This window comes from Suricata suricatta, chromosome 11, assembly GCF_006229205.1.
Source record: "Suricata suricatta isolate VVHF042 chromosome 11, meerkat_22Aug2017_6uvM2_HiC, whole genome shotgun sequence".
NCBI classification, from domain to species: Eukaryota; Metazoa; Chordata; class Mammalia; order Carnivora; family Herpestidae; genus Suricata; species Suricata suricatta.
The window spans coordinates 107,258,696-107,275,318 of NC_043710.1; the positions used below are offsets into that span (position 1 = coordinate 107,258,696).

The 16,623-nt window shown below is 46.5% G+C and overlaps 1 protein-coding gene across 1 annotated transcript in view; it reads right to left on the reverse strand.

Annotated features, from left to right (window-relative positions):
• The window catches only part of SIK3 (SIK family kinase 3), a 105,044-nt gene extending 88,844 nt beyond the window's left edge, over positions 1-16,200 (reverse strand). The window contains exons 1-2 of the mRNA XM_029957584.1: positions 16,084-16,200; positions 12,991-13,054 (exon numbers count right to left, since the gene is read on the reverse strand). Of these exons, the coding sequence (XP_029813444.1) occupies positions 12,991-13,054; positions 16,084-16,125 (106 nt within the window). The 5' untranslated portion in view covers positions 16,126-16,200. The remainder of the gene's footprint in view (positions 1-12,990; positions 13,055-16,083) is intronic.
• Positions 16,201-16,623: the final 423 nt, after the last annotated feature.

Here is a 16,623-nt window from a genome sequence, read left to right on the forward strand (position 1 = left end):
CCCCACATCAGGGTCTGTGCTGACAGTGCAGAACCTGCTTGGGATTCTCTCTCTCTCTCTCTCTCTCTCTCTCTGTCCCCCCCATACTGTCTCCCTCTCTCTCAAATTAAATAAACTTTAAAACACACACACACACACACACACACACACACACACACACTCCTTACAATAACCTCTAAGGTGAGTAGTTGCATCATCATCACCATCATCACTATGATTATTTCAGTTTAAAGAGGAAGACACTACGACAGTGAGCTTTAAAAACTTGCCCAAGTTCGCAAAGGCTGTAAGTGGAAGGATCAGGATCTGAATCACAGCAGTCTGGCTCGACCCGTGCTCTGACCCATTAGCCCTGCTGCTCGAACGCTACTTGTGAGACGCTACCTAGGTCTGTCGCCCGAGCGCTCCCCAGACGCCAGCCTCCTCGCCCTCCAACACGCCCGTACTCGACACCAACGCGCCCTTTCTGAAACATAAGTTGGACTGACCCTTGCTTAAAGTCCTTCCATGGCTCACTATCAGCTAGCAGTTGATGAAATTACAGTGGCTAAAGATTCATTTATCTAAAACTATTATGTGGAAATCCAATAAGCATGCCAGGTTTAAGAGGAGAGACAGATACTCTTCTTTGGCTGAACAGGAGGGGAAAGGGCGAGTGGCTGAATGGAGGACACACGGCCTGCGAGCCTTTGCCTTCCACGCCCGCCATCTCAGAGACGTTTCCAAAGAACCTTGAGAACTTCTGGAATAACTCAACCACCACCAGCACACCACTCAGTGCTCTAAAATACTAGCTCTGGTTCCCTAAAATAGACCACGCTGTTCCGGGCGTTCGAGTCCTTACTGGGTGACCCGGCCAGAAGCTGGTTTCCACTCAGTGAACTCCTCATACGTGAAAACTGTTCAACTAGTCCTTCCTCCACAGACGTCTCCAACCCTCCGCTCATGCCCACCCCTGCCAACGCCGCCTGTGCCACGTTCCTGTTGCTGGTGTCCCTCGGACGATATGACACTCAGAATGGAAGACACTATCCTAGGTCCAGTCTACTCCACAAGGGGGGGGACACTCCAGCTCTCTCGGCAGATCTGAGACGGAGTTGGGATCAAGCAGCCAAGCACGGCTCCTCACAGTCCGTCGTCAAAATCCGCTGCGAACACCAGGACAAAGTTGCCAGCTAATAATCGTCACACCGGGAGCAGAAACTTCCAAACGCCATGATTCATCACCTCAGGCAACCTTTGCAAAACTCTGGATCAAGGCAACCATGGTCTTCAACCCTGTACCTAACAGCTGCCAAACACTGCACACAACCCACTACAGAAGCCACCGCGGAGTCCCAACCAAGTCAGGCCCTCCACGCGTGCCCCTCTCACTGCCGCCCGTCCGCCCCCACCGTGCGCCCTCCTCGTCTGCCCCTTCCGCTCCCTTGAGCTGCTCTTCATGACCTCAGCTCGGCAAACGGTTTTCCTACTTGGCTGGTCAGCTCTACACTTCAATCCCCCGAACACCAACTCACACAAATACTTCTACCACCTCCCCAGCTCTCCCGTCCTCCTCGGGGACGGCTCCATTAAATCTCACTCTCCCCCTTGTATCTGCACTTCCTCTGGCTCCACTGGTTCTTCCCCCCAAACAAACGATAGACGTGTGTCAACTAATTCAACCAACGCCCCTCTGAGTTACCAGCGCGCTCTCAAGAGTCATTTATGCCGCCAAAGCTAGCGTGCTGACGGTGTCTTAGTGGTCACTCCCGCGATGAGAACTGCGCCTCCTAATTTATCCACAATCGACTTCCAATTAACACTTGATTCTGGTGAAACACAGCAACTTTATTCTAATATGGCTCCATTTCCTCAACCTTCCTTTAGGCATTTATATTACATCAATACAGGTTAGAAATCCAGAAATAAAGTGTTAGAAATGCTTCTTTAAGCCCTTTTCTGTCTCTTAAAGAATTAAGAAAAGGGGAAAGAGTATATTTATGTAATCTTTTACTTCCTATATATTCATCTTTTCTGGTTTTCTTTATTTCCTCCTGTGGATAGAAGTCGCCGTTTGGGGTCATTTCCTTGAACTTGAGCTCAATTCCTTCGGACGTCTTGTGCCGCACGGGTCAGTCCCTACTGACTTGGGAACGTGTTTATTTTGCCTACGTTTTGAAGGACAGTTTTGCTAGATTCAGAATTTATGGTTCACAGGTTTTGTTTTTTTATTTCAGCCTTTTAAATATGTCAATCTACTGCCTCTGGCGTCTTTTTTTTTTTTTCCTAATAAGATCGCAACTACAACTCATGCTGTTTCCCTGCATGTGATGAATGATTTTTCTCTTGCTGCTTTCGAGATCCCCTCTCTCTCAGCAAACTGACAGCGTGTGTCTAGAAGTGGGCCTCTTCTGCATGCGCCCCGCTGAGCCTCACTGAGCTCCCTGAAGCTGTAATGAACGCGTTCTTAGACATTTTGGAAGCTCTCGGTCATCACTTCTTCGAGTTCGTTTTCTCTGTGCCTTTTTCTATCTCATCTCCTTCTGGAACCCCATTTACAAATACATTGGTTTACTTCATCTTGTCCCATAGGTCGCTGAGGCTCTGATTATTTTTCTCCAATGATTTTCTCTCTGTTCTTCAGGCTGGATTCTTTTTCCTATTGATATTTCAAGTTTGTTCATTCTTTTTTCTTCCACTTCAAATCTACTACTAAACACATCTGGTGGATTTTTCATTTCAGTTACTCTACCTTTCAACTCTAGAATTTTCATATTGTTCATTTTTATAGTTTCGGTTTCCTCACTGAGACTTCCTATTTGTTGAGTCACTGTCATCATATTTTCCACTTGGATACAGTCGAATTGTCTGAACAAATTTACAATAATGACGTTTTTGCTAAAAATAACATCTAGATCTTCCTTGAGGAATTCTCCACTGACTACTTTTCTTCCTGAGTATAGATCACATGTTTGGGGTTTTTTTTCTTTGTAATGTTTATTTATTTTTGAGAGAGAGACAGAGCATGAGCAGGAGAAGGGCAAAGAGTGAGGGGGACACAGAATCCCAAGCAGGCTCCAGGCTCTGAGCTGTCAGCACAGAGCCCGATGTGGGACTCAAACCCATAAACAGTGAGATCACGACCTGAGCTGGAATTGGACGCTTAACAGACTGAGCCCCCCAGGTCAACATCTACAGTGTTTCCTAATAAAACTGTGTATTACAGATACTTTATGTGGCCAATTCTGGATTATGACTTTTCCCCTTGAGGATTATTGTTGTTGCTACTTTTATTTTGTTTTTATTTTTTAGCAACCTTGTTGGACATAATTTGAGAATCTGTCTTCCTGTGGTATACAGCCATTGACTTCTCCTGCTAAATTTTTTTTAATCTTATTTTTATTTTTTTAATGTTTATGTATTTATTCTGAGAGAGAAAGAGAGAGCAGGCAAGGGGCTGAGAGAGAGAGGGAGACAGAGAATCCCAAGCAGGCCCCGCGGTGTCAGCACGGGGCCCAACACGGGGCTCTGTCTCACAAACCATGAGAACGTGACCGGAGCCAAAAGCAAGTCACACACTTAACCAAGTGAGCTACCCAGGCACTCCCTCCGGATTTTTATTCTTTGGCATGGCTTCCTTGACATCAACCCTATGTCCACACTGGTGGGTGACAAACCTACTGATGAGTTCAGCAGTGCATTCAAAGTTGGCCTCAGTTTTTCCTCTTCGCTGGGCTTTCTTCGGACCTCTCAGAAGACGCCTACCCCTCAGGGAGCCGGGGCGAAGAAGAACGTCTCTGATCCTGTCGTAGTTCTGTTAACAAGATATCCCGACTGAATTCCTGGCCAGGGGACCCTTCTGAGACCTGCCCCCAGCAAGATCACGACCGCTAGCTAGCAAGGCTCTGAGCCTTCCACGTGTTTCTTCCCGAACTTGCTATTTTCACTGACAACACATCTGGGCAGGAGGGGGTTTTGACTTTTTGTTTTTGTCTTTCCCAAATCAAGTCGGCTGCCGCCGGCAACAAGGCTGCTGGCTCTAAGCTGGCTCAGCCGTGATCACATTACACTTTCCCTTGGGGGGGGGGGAGGCAAAGGACGCAGGGCTCAGGCAATGAGGCCAAAGATTCCAAAGACTGTCATAAATTAAAGCCTCTTAACGTAATGTTTGTCGCCGACTCGTTTTCAGAGCCCTAACGGTGACTTCTGACAAGACTGCCACTTTTGTATCTGCTCCTTGCACAGCGCACGTGCCGGCGCCTTCACTCCGTCCTGCGACGCCTATTTATCTCATCATTTTCAAGGTCTAATCTGTGTATGTTTTAGGTCACAGTGACTGGACTAGGTAACAGTTTTGTTTACATACATATATTTGAATAAGGTGGAGCACACAATTTAAATGGCGCTACTAATCTGTTAGATATTAATTTTAGAAAACATTCTTAAACTCTCGTCTCCCCTTCCTCACTATGCACGCACAGCGCAGCCCGCTACTGCGGACTCCTCTTCGGTCTCCACTAGTGCAAGCGCTCTCTCTCAGAGCGCCGGGAACAGCTCTGTCACCACGCCAGAGGCTGCCTCTCGGTCCTTCTCTCAAGGTACCTTTCTACCTAGTCAGTAACGCTCCTTACTGAAATACCTCCTTCCCCTGTCTGTTAGAACAGTCTTATTCCACCAACAGCAGGCTTTTCATGCACTTCATGGCCTTACCTTCAACTTAAATACTGATGGTACTAAGATTGGTTTTTTTTTAATTTCTTAATGTTAATTTTTATTTTTTGAGAGAAAGAGAGAGTGAGCTGGGAGGGGCAGAGAGAGAGAAGGAGACACAGGATGGGAAACAGGCTCCAGGTCCTGAGCTGTCAGCACAGGGTCGGATGCGGGGCTCGAACTCATGAACTGTGAGATCCTGACCCGAGCTGAAGTCAGATGCCCAACCAGCTGAGCCCCCCAGGTGTCCCTTAAGTCTCTCCTTCTCTGCATGACCCCGCGCCAGGGAAGATGACCACCTCTCTGCTAACGAAACAACACCCTAGGCTCCGTCTCGTCCCTGATTTCCAGACTACGGTTTCCAATGACTTGATGTGCAATTTCCATCAAACTGGTGACTCAAACTTCACGTCTACAGTAACAAAGTTCATCCGATCTATTGTTCCCTCCTGCTTCCTCTTACAAAATGACACTGCCATTCACACCAGGAACACCGTGAGAAATCCAAACATCCTAATCCACTCTTACTCAGTTTCTCCTTTAATACTGTCATTTTCAAAAGGTTTCGTAAACCCCTGATATGCTTAATTAATCTAAAATTTAGAGTACTGGCCACTTTTTTTTACATTAACAGTGATAAAACAAAAGCCTTAAAAGGAGAAGATGAAGTTGTTATTAGGTCAGGAGAGGAGAAACTGCCATTTTATAAATACTCGCTCTGCAAACAAGCCACTGCCCGGGCTTAAATCTCAGTAAGAATACTCATCAGAAAAAATACCTGTCTTCCCTCTCTGTCAATGGGGATTTAATAACAAGAGAGTAAAAATTCTTCGTATTGATCGCTGCTATGTCCATGACCTAAATTTCCAAGACAGAAATCTGGTTTATATTTGTAATAAAAGATCCCTCCCAGGCTATTTAATTGAAGTCTTTTTCTATGGAAGAACCGATGCTTCAACCTGGTAAATGGGGAAAGACACGGAGTCTGGAGTCAGACAGTCCTTGGGTTAAGTCTCAGCTGTGTTACTGATTAGTCACACCTCAGGCGAACCAGTTAGCCTCCTGGAGTCTCAGTTTCTTTGTAAGGTGACGATAAAAATACCTATATTTCAAGATTAAAATAAAAGAGATGAAGTCACTTTGCTTCAACACCTCATCATCCTCAGACGGTAACGTGCGTCTTCCCAACTGGTGCTGGCTTGTCCCGTCCTGATCCCTCCTCACGCGGCAGGAACTCAGGATAAAGTTCCACTGCTTGGCACCCCGGGTCATCTGCTCGTTTACTAATGCATGCAAGAGCTAGCCACTGATCGTTTCCCTCAGTAAACATTGGAGTCCGCCGTATGAACTGGAGAGTGAGAGGACACGGGGGTAGAGACAGTGGTGAGCACACACAGACATGGCCCCTGTGGAGTTCTGTCTCTGGCAGAGAGAGAAAACCCATTAAACAATCACAAAAATAAACGAAAAACCACAACTGCATGCACTGAGAGGGTGCGACAGGGCAACTGGTCAAGTCGGAAGCGTCACTCAAAGCCCTTCATTAGTCATTGAGCCTTTCCCCTCTTACCAGCCTCATTTCCGGGCATTTTCTCACATTCGACCTATATTTAAACCACACTGAACAACTTAAAGACTATGAACTACGCCATGCTCTCTCTCATCTGGACATCCTCTGCACAGGCTACAACGTTTCTGAAATCCTGGATTTCCCGTACTTAATTCCAGCAAGAATTCGAAGGGGCGGCTCTCGATTACTTCTCATCCCACGTGATGCTGATTATCAGTCACCATCTCCACCTAGTAACTAACTGATTTTCTCCTTTATAGATGATTGGTATTTTGTGGGGAGTTATTGTGAAATTATGCCAGATTCTGGTCTTCTTCAGTGTTTGTTTCCCAGGTGCTGAAACAAATTGCCCCCAGGCAGATGACACAGAAGAATGATAATGTATTCACTCACAGTTCTGGAAGCCAGAAGCCCAGAGCGGAGGCATCCCCGGCTTCACTCCGTCCAGAGGCTGCAGGGGAGACTCTTCTACGCCTCTGCTAGCTTCCGGTGGCCGCCAGCTTCCCGCCACTGTGGCTGCAGCACTCTGACGGACTTTGGTCTGTTTTAAGACTGTTTTGACTACTCTGGGTCACTGATAATTCCACGCTAATTTTATAATCTGCTTGTCAATTGCTACAAAAATGTCAGCTCAGATTCTGGTGGGGACTGCACCAGTCTGAGTAGTCCTGCCGCCTGAACAATGTTAACTCTTAAAATCCATGAACATGGGATGTTTCTCCAATCATTAAGATCTTCTTAAATTTCTTCCAACACTGTTATGTACTTGTCAGATTATAAAGTTTGCATTTCTTTTGTTAAATTTATTCCTAAGTATTTTATTCTTGTTGATACTATTGTAACCGGAATTGTTTTGTTTCTTTCACTTTCAGATCACTCATTGTAAGAATACAGAAACACAAGTGATACATTGCTCTTGTATCCTGCAACCTTACAGAACTTCTATATAGTTGTTACAGGTTTTCATGGATTTGTCAGGATCTTCTTAATATACAAGATCATGTCATCTGTGAGTAGAGTTAGCTTTACTCCTTCTTTTCCAATCTAGATGCCTTCTATAGGTCTTTCTTATCTAACTGCTGTGACTAGAATCTCCAGTGCAATGTTTGAACAGAAGTCGAGAGAGATGAAGTCTTGTCTTATTCCTGGTTGGAGGGAGGGAAACATCTAGTGGTTCACAATTAAGCAAATGTTAGCAATGGGTTTTTTAGAGCTCTTATCAGATTAAGTTCCCTTCAAGGTGCCTCGGCGGCTCCGTTGGTTAAGCACCTGAATCTTGATCTTGGCTCTGGTTGTGATCTCACAGTTCGTGGGATTGCGCCCCACACGGGGCTCTGCGTTGGCAGTGCAGAGGCCGCCAGGAGCTCCGCCAGGGAGGAGCAGGGGGTCCACAGCCCCTCACGCTGGCATTATGCAAGGGTCAGCTCTACTCAGATTAAGGTCCGCTGTTTTATTTTTTATTTTCTTTGGATTTCATGTCTTTTTTTGTTATTCTATTCCTCCATTTCTACTTTCTTTTGCATTTAATGAATATTTTCTTTTTTTAAAAATTTTTAATTTTTATTTTTGAAAGACGGAGAGAAACAGAGTACGAGCAAGTGAGGGGCAGAGAAAGAGGGAGACACAGAATCCGAAGCAGCTCCAGGATCTGAACTGTCAGCGCAGAGCCCCATGTGGGGCCCAAACTCACAGACTGTGAGGTCATGGCCTGAGCTGAGGTCAGAAGCATAAACATCTGAGCCACGCAGGCGCCTCATTTAGTGAATATTTCCTAATAAAGCACTTCAATTTATTTAATAACTTTTATATTATAATTAAAAAACATTTTTAGTGAATGATCTAGGGCTTGCCATATATATTTTATCTTATCCAAACGGCTTCTAGCTTATATTAGTCTAACTTTCCAGTGACTATAAGGAACTATTACTTCTTTATAGCTCTATCACTTTCACTCCCTTTTGTAGTAATTGTTCAATAAACATCACATCAATTAATGGCACAGATCCAACAATACACTGTTATAATTTTTCTTTACCATCTGTAGAGGTTTCCTTGCCCAATGTAGTTTTTATCACATCCCTCCTTTGGGTTGTTATTAGCAAATGCAGTACATATATATTGCGTTATAGAAAATGCATGTTATATATATATTATTTCATAAGACTTCCTTTTAACAATATTAAGAGAAGTAAGGAAAAAAGTATGCATCTCTTGTCTTTTACAATTACACAATTATCTTTACTGGTGCTTTTTCTTTTTTTATGTAGACTCGATTACCATCTGGGGTAACTTACCTGCTTCTACCCTGAAGAACTTCCTTTAGTATTTCTTGTAAAGTGGGCCACTCCGTTTTTGATTATCTGGGAATTCTCCCAGTTTTTTATTTTTGAGAGAGAGAGAGAGAACACACATGTGAGTTGGAGCGGGCGGAGGACAGAGGACCCGAAGGAGGCTCAGTACTGACAGCGAGGAGCCGGATGCAGGGCGGGTAGGTGGTCTCAAACCCATGACCACGGGATCACGTTGGATTCTCAACCGACTGAGCCACCCAGGAGCCCCAACCCCCAGGTTTTGCTTACAGGGGAAAGAGTTTATTTTGCTGAAGGTAAAGGTGCCCAGTAGGGGTGAAAGACACCTCTACTGGGCGTAAGATTTTGGTTAATAGGTTTTTGCCTCTGGGCACTTTGAAAATGTCATCCTATTGCCTCTGGCCTGTGCTGTTTGTGCTGAAAAGTCATCGTTAACCTAATGGGGTGCCCTTTACATGACTGTCATTTATCTCGTGCTGCTTCCAGTATCTCCTCCTCCCCTCGGACTTTCACTGCGTGTGTCTGAGGATCTCCCTGTTAACACTGCTTGGATTTTGATTCGCTTCCTGCATATGTAAGTTGTTGTTTTTCAATAATCTGTGAAGTTCACAGCCACCATTTCCCCTGCACATTCTCCTCTCTTCCGCTCGCTCTGGTCTGGCGCCCCGTCGGGCCTACGCGGCTGCGGCCCCCTGCGCCCCACATTTCTCTGAGGCTTTTCCTCGTTTCTCTCCCTCCTCTTGAGACGACACAACTGCCATCAATCTGCCTACACGTTCGCGTCATCTTCACCGGTTCGAATCTACAGTTGCATCTTCACCGGTTCGAATCTACAGTTGAGTCTCTCTAATGGCCTCTTTCTTTCAGTCATTTTACCTTCTGATTCCAAGAATTCCATTTGGTTCATTTTTTGAAAAATGACTTCTATTTCTTTATTGAAACTCTAATTTGATGCGACATTGTCACCGTATCTTCCCTTTGCTGCCTCAACCAGGAGTCCCTTTATTTCTGTGATCGTGTCTGTACTGGCCACTTCAAAGTCTTTCTCCAATAAATCCGACATCTGTCTCTGACAGGCTCTTGGCTTGCCTTTTTCCCAGTGCGTGGGTCATACTTTCCTGTTTCTTTGCAGGGCTCCTATATTGTTGGTGTTGGAAACACGCAGTCTAGTAATGCCCTGCACGCCTCTGGATCCTGCACGCTTCTCCCCTTCCAGAACATGCTATTGTTACCTGCTTGCTGGTTTGTTTCGTAACCAGTGGGCTGTTTCAGTGACGTTCACTCTCCCATAAATAGCATTCAGTTTCTGATGCTGTTTCTCAGGGACGCACAGATCTGGGGTACCCACCGTGACCCTCAGATCACTGGATCACCCCGCTCGATCTCTTCCGGTCTTTCCTTAACCACACCCAGCTGTGAAACTCCGTTAATTGCTGGCTGGTTGCTCTACTGTTTTCAACAATGCCCTGGGGAACAAAGGGTCTTTAAACAATCAAATTCTGATCCCTTTGAAGGACTAGTTTCTAAGATCAGTGTTTGATTTTTTTTTTTTTATTTTAGACATAAAGAGAGAGACAGCATGAGCAGGAGAGGGTCAGAGAGACAGGGAGACATGGAATCTGAAGATAGGCTCCAGGTTCTGAGCTGTCAGGACAGAGCCTGATGCGGGGCTCGAACCCATGAACTGTGAGATCACGACCTGAGCCAAAGTCGGATGCTCAACCGACTGAGCCCCCCAGGCGCCCCTCAGTGTTTGATTTCTGTTCTGGCCTCTGGAAGGCTCTTGTGATGCTTTGTTCCCTGGATCTCCTATGGTGTAGCCTGTATCTTGAATCTCCTCTCAAATGCCTTTCCCACAACCCCCACCGTTCTTATGAGTGCTTTTAGCCTTGAACTTCTTCATACTCTGTTGCAAATGAAGTCCGCTCCTTTGTGAACAAATTACGAGCTATACTCTGAGGTCTGTGTCTCCCTTGAGGCAAACCCCTGAGCCAGAGCCCCGAAGCCAGCTGTGGGTGCGGTGGCCAAGCTGTCTCTGGGTGGCAGCCCCGCTGTGGGGGCCCAGTGGGGGCTCTCTCGGGTTTTCCTCCCCTGGGACGGAGCTGCCAACTTACAGTCTGAGGCAGAGACAGATGGGCACGCATACTCTCGGTGGGCCGCAGCCAAAGTCCACACTGAAGGCAGGACGAGGGAGTCCCTGGTCCTGCGCTGCGCCCACCTGGGCAGCCTGTTCCTGCAGGAGCCGCGAGTTCGGGGTAGAGTCGGGGGGGTCCTGGGTCTGACCTGGCCGCTCCCCCTCGAGGAGCTGCCCGGGAGGGAGCAGGACTGGTCTAAAAACCGCGAACTCCCATTTCTGACCAAGTTTCCAGAGACGCTCTTGAGTAAGTGTGTCTCCGCTTGCGGCTCACACGGACCACGGGTTGGGCGTCTTCCTCCCTCTCTCGCTGCGCCGGGAAGCGGGTCAGCAGAGGTCCCCATGCTGTCGTGACAGCTGTCACTGCCCAGCTGTTCTTTAACTTGGAAGGGGAGGACGCAAAGCGCCAGGCTCTGTACGCGTGACACCATCTTGTCTTCACGACTGTGAGGAGGGGAAAGGCCTCGCCTTTACAGACCATGAGTTCCGGAAGCATTTAATAACTTGCTCCAATCAAAACAGCAAATCGGGGCCAGCAGCAGACTCGGGGCCGGGTCTGTCCGCCTCCACAGCTCACGTTCTTGATCACGCCTCTCTGTTCTTCTCTTGTGAACCTTCCCATCCTTTTAAAAACCTGAGCTCGTGCAACGGTCACACCCCTGTGCCGTCATGATGATTTATTTCGGTAATACAACGTTTTCTTCCCCGTCTGGGGATTTAATGCTCATCCCAGGAGAAGTACTATTCTGTTCGTTAGTGCCTTAAGCTACATTTCCACAAAGAATCTCCAACCAAGGCATTATTATCTTTTCTATACTTTCAAAATCTGTTTTTCTGAAAAGCAAGGCAGATTTGAGATGCAACAGGCTTGGGTCTTTGATTACTAGAAATATGAAGACAACAAGGTCTTTTTTTCTTAAGATTACTATTGTACATAAGCACATACACAAAGCCAATGAGAAATAGTATTAAGAAATGGCAAATACATCCTTTAAAAAAGACTCTGAAGACTCTTAGACCCAAATTATAAGATTTCAGGGAAAAGTTTTAACACATGCATACACAAAATCCATAGTCGGAGAGGACCCGTCACTAATAAGAAGATTCTGCTTTAGGAGCCGCTGGGCGGCTCAGTTGGTTAAAGTCTGACTTCGGCTCAGGTCATGATCTCACAGTTCATGAGCTGAAGCCCCACGTCGGGCTCTGTGCTGACGGCTCGGAGCCTGGAGCTGCTTCGGATTCTGTGTCTCCCTCTCTCTCTGCTCCTCCCCAGCGTGCGTGCATGCGCGCGCGCGCACACACACACACACACACACACACACACACACACACTCTCTCTCTCTCTCTCTCTCTCTCTCTCTCTCTCTCTCACTCTCTTTCACTCAAAAATAAACATTAAAAAAAAGAAGATTCTACTTTAAAAGTTACTTTATACTTTTAAATGTACTTAAAAACTAAAAAAAAAAAAAAATCTGACAATTTAAACTAAAACATAACCCAGAAAATAAACTAGATGAACCTTAAGTATAAGAAACATTTCTCCGTAGTTACTTGTCAGACAAACAAAAACATTAAAAAATAAAAAGATCCGTGAATCTCCATTTGAGAAGTTTAGCCTTTACCTCTACTTGGCTCCATTTATCACTATAAAAAGAAAGAAAACAAAAAACCCACTTTTTTTGCCCATTTTTACCACCTCAAAGAGTCTGATTTCCTGGTAACAAATCCCACTGTTTAATCCGGATGTTTCTAAGTGTCCAGGAAAAAAACAAAGTCACCGCCGACCAAACCTCCCAAACCACCAGGATCCCCGAGGGAGCTGGGGGTGCGCGGGAAGGGACGGCCACCTGCTGTCCGGAGCGAAATTTAAAGCCGGCGTCGGAATGAGACCGCTGGTGCCAGGGCTCCTCGGCACACAAGGCCCGCACACTGCAGGGGCCACAGACCCCGGAGGCCACGGGCAGAGACCCCAGGCCGAGCGACCGCGCGAAGATCCCCGGCCCACAGGCGCCTGCCGCGCGTTCAGTGGGGGGGTCTGTGCGGATCTTTAACGCCAACTGTCACCACCTGAGGGAATTACACAGACCACCTCTGCTGCGGGCCCAGGGAGGGGGAAGGGGCTTAAACAGGTGAACCCAAATACATGAAAATTCCTGATCAAAACTGACAGCGCTGACGGACAGCATCCAGTGACGGCCACTCGAGTGACAAGGGTGCTGAGCGGTCTTTCAGGCCGGCCCTGGTGTGCTCCGTAGCTTTTTAAGGAAGGCAGTAGCGGTACTTACCAAATATCTCCCCTCCGCTGGCGTACTCTGTCACCAGGTAAATCATCCGCTCCGTCTCCATAACCTGTACAAAGGCAGGAAAGTGACAGACAGTGACACGAATGACAGGCTGAACCGTAGGAAGAGAAACTCAGGACTCCTGTCTGGTATTTGAAACAGCAATAACCATTACTGCTTACAGGAAACTTAAATCACTGCCGGGGGACAGACCTCCGTGAGAGAAAGAAGAAAGGGGGGAGATGGGGTCCCGTCACGTTCTTGACGTCGGAAGGATTTCCTACTGGGAACGGATGGATTGTTGCCCCAAGAGGCCTCCGCAAGCTCATAAGCTCCACAAAACTGAGAAGCCAAGAAGCTGCCAAAAACCAGAAAATCCACACTCGACACTTCAAGTTCAAAGATGTTCCCCGCAAACGTAATCCAAACAAAAAAAGTCTCAGGAAAATGGGGGGAATCGCTTAAGAACTGCATAGAAATCACACATGGATGTGTTTTTTCAAGGGGCAGACCAGCTCTCCCCCGGGCCATCCATTTCTTCAAAACTGAAAGAATGATGTTAATACTCAACACTGCGATATAAAGTACTCGTTTGTATTTTGTTTTGGTCCCTGTTTTGCCGTTTTTATTTCGTTTTATTGCGTTAGAAGCCCTTTCTTCCTTTTTTACCTTTATCATTACATATTTTTTAAAGAAACGTGTGAGCCTCTAGGCTCACGATAAAGATTTTAAATGCGGCGCGTGGACCAAAGGCTGAAGGCTTTCCTCTTCCAGCCCCTATCACATCCCCCCAAGGGAACACTGTTCATAAGTCATTGATTCCATATCAATCTAGAGCAATGCTGACCAACAGATATATAAGGTAGGCCTCATACATAATTTTAACTTTTCTACAGGCCATATTAATAAGTTTTAGAAAGGTGAAAGTAACTCCAATATTTTATTTACCCCAGCATGTCCAAAATATTATCATTTCAAAACAGTTTTGATTATGAACTGCTTTAGTATTCATATTAATGGAAACTAATGAAATTAAAAATTCAGTTTCTCACGTGCTGTGACCACATACTAATACTCGACAGCCGTGTGCGCCCAGTGGTTACTGTACTGGACGAGGCAACTTTAGGCTTTCCCCATAATTCACTGGTAACCAGTTTGCTCAATTACTTCGCAGTTACTCGATCTTTGATATCTTTACACGTCAGTGTCACGTAACAGCACCACGTGTGATAATAGTAAATTTCTTCTCTTCTTTGGTTTCATGGTAATCCGTCGTACGATGCACACTACTTTTCCAATTTAATAACTGTACTGTACTTTTTTCTCTTTAATTTTTGAAAACCATATACTGGTGGTATTAGCTCATTGTTTGTTACACGCATTGCTTCCAAGATCTTTCTGTATGTTGATTTACACAAAAAAAAAGTCAATGTTCTACATATATGCAGGTGTTGAGAAAAAAAAAGAAAAAAATTAATATCATATTTGTATATCTCCTCTGGACCCCCCAGGTCTTTCATTGCCTTTTACTGTTAAATTTTTCAGTAGTTCAAAAACTTTCCTATACAGTTATCTACATTTGGCTTCCTCTACAAATCAACGGAGACCGAAGATTTGGCAAATGACCTGAAAACTACCCGGAAATTATTTATACAGACAATTTGACAGCCACTCAGCCTGGCAGCCCAGAATCCCCCATTAACAATATCAGCTGCCAGAGAGCAAAATTAAAGCCTAAAAGAGGGCACTGTTCAAAGTCAGGCCTGAAGCAGACTTCTTCTAGGCTAATGAAATCTCGCGTAAGAAAAATAAACTTGGAGAACTCAGGTATAAGGCTGATACCTGCAAGTTCACCTCTGGAGGAAAGTCAGCCTACAGTTATTTGAAGATGGCTTACTTTCAAAAGCGAGTCAAGAAGCTGACTCAGTCAGGATAGGAAGGAAACAGAGGTTAGACACCTCGAGTTTGCAGACATAAGTCTTCAGGCCACACCAGGAAGCTTTCACAAGTTTGCTTCTGGGGCACAACGTAGGTTTGGTTCAACGGAATTCGGTCTGAGAGATGTCAACAAGTCTGCCCTGCTGATCTCATGATCAGAAAAGAGCCCTAAAGCTGGAGCCTTTCCCGCACACACCAGCACCACAACGTGCTTTCCTCGCCGTAAAGTTAGCAGACTCGGAAAGCCTGCCCGTTGTGCCTCCACCCTTACACCGGTGCCATGTCTGGGCCAGTAACCTGGACTGCAGACGGGCAGCAGCAAATGAACCGAGTGGGTGGCCACTTCCTGAACAACTAGGTGGCGGCTGTGCTGCAGGAAGCAGTGAGCAGGGCCGGCCCCGCGCCGAGGCAGAGCTTATGACCGCCAGCGCGCTGCAATTTGAGAAGCGCCCCAAAGCCCCACCTCTCCCAAAATCTCTCTTCCCCCACCCTGCTAAGGCAAGGTCCTCTCTTCTGGGCTGGCTTGAAATTCCAGCCGTTAGATTTATTGCTTTTGCACTAAGGGAATCGTTGAGGATGGCATGAAATGTGCATGTTTCCTGGGAAGGTAAGAAAACTAGAAGAGAAATCTCTTCCATGACACAAAGTCAATCTCGTGCTTATCAAAATAATCAAATGCTGCCTTAGAAAACGAAATCTAGGACCCTACTAGAAAAGAGGTAGGTTCTGAATGATTAAAGAGGCCGTACTTAAAACATCCTTTGCCATCATAAGTCACACCAGGATCACAGAAATGAGCACTTAAGTGATGTGATAAAAAGATGTTATATTCACTTCTAGCTTTTCATCCCTCAGAATTCTCTGCTTCTTCTGGCTCTCCCTTCCTGGTTGAGATCTGGACCTACATAAATAAGTTCTTGTCTTCTGAACAATCCTTCTGTGGGATTCTCACAAAGAACGGTCCCCAGGCTTACGTGGGTTAGGCAGATCTTACTAGCACAGAGCCAGGGAACACACGAGTGCTGAGCGGGGAGACAGAAGGGCGGGGAACCAGACAGGACACCGAGGAACGCTGGGGATGCCCACCCAGACGCCTCTGCAAAGGCAGCCGTCCGACCAGGCGGCCGTCCTGGGCCCCGCGCCCCGCCGGGGACCCACCTGGTAAAGCCTGATGATGTGGGGGTGGCACAGCATCTTCATCACTTGAACTTCCCGGAAGATCTTCTTCAGGTTTTCCTCGTCCAGCTGGGTCTTGTCTATGATCTTGATGGCAACCTGAGAACAGAGAGAGAAATTCACTCCGGTGCATTATTGAAAGCGGTTTACTAAGGAAACTTAAATCCACTTTAAAACATTATATTCCACAGAACGTCAGTTGCCAGTATTGTGTTTGCAGAATGTCAATGAAGAAAATGAATTTACTCTTTTTAAATAAGACAGGAAAAGCGGATTCCTAGCAAGTCGGTCTCAAAGGAACAGACTCGAAAAGCGAACGGGTCTTTCTGCCGGTCCTTGAAGCGCGGCTCCAGTAAACCTTACGACAGACAGACACTCCGTGCTCCCCGGGTGCGGCCTCGCTCTGGGAAGACCGCGCTGCGAGGCAGGCGGCGGCGTCGGGCCTCTTACCGAGACCCCAGGCCGACATCGCACGGACGCGGGCGGCGGTGGGTCCGGCCAGGAACCGCGCGGGGGCGCCCC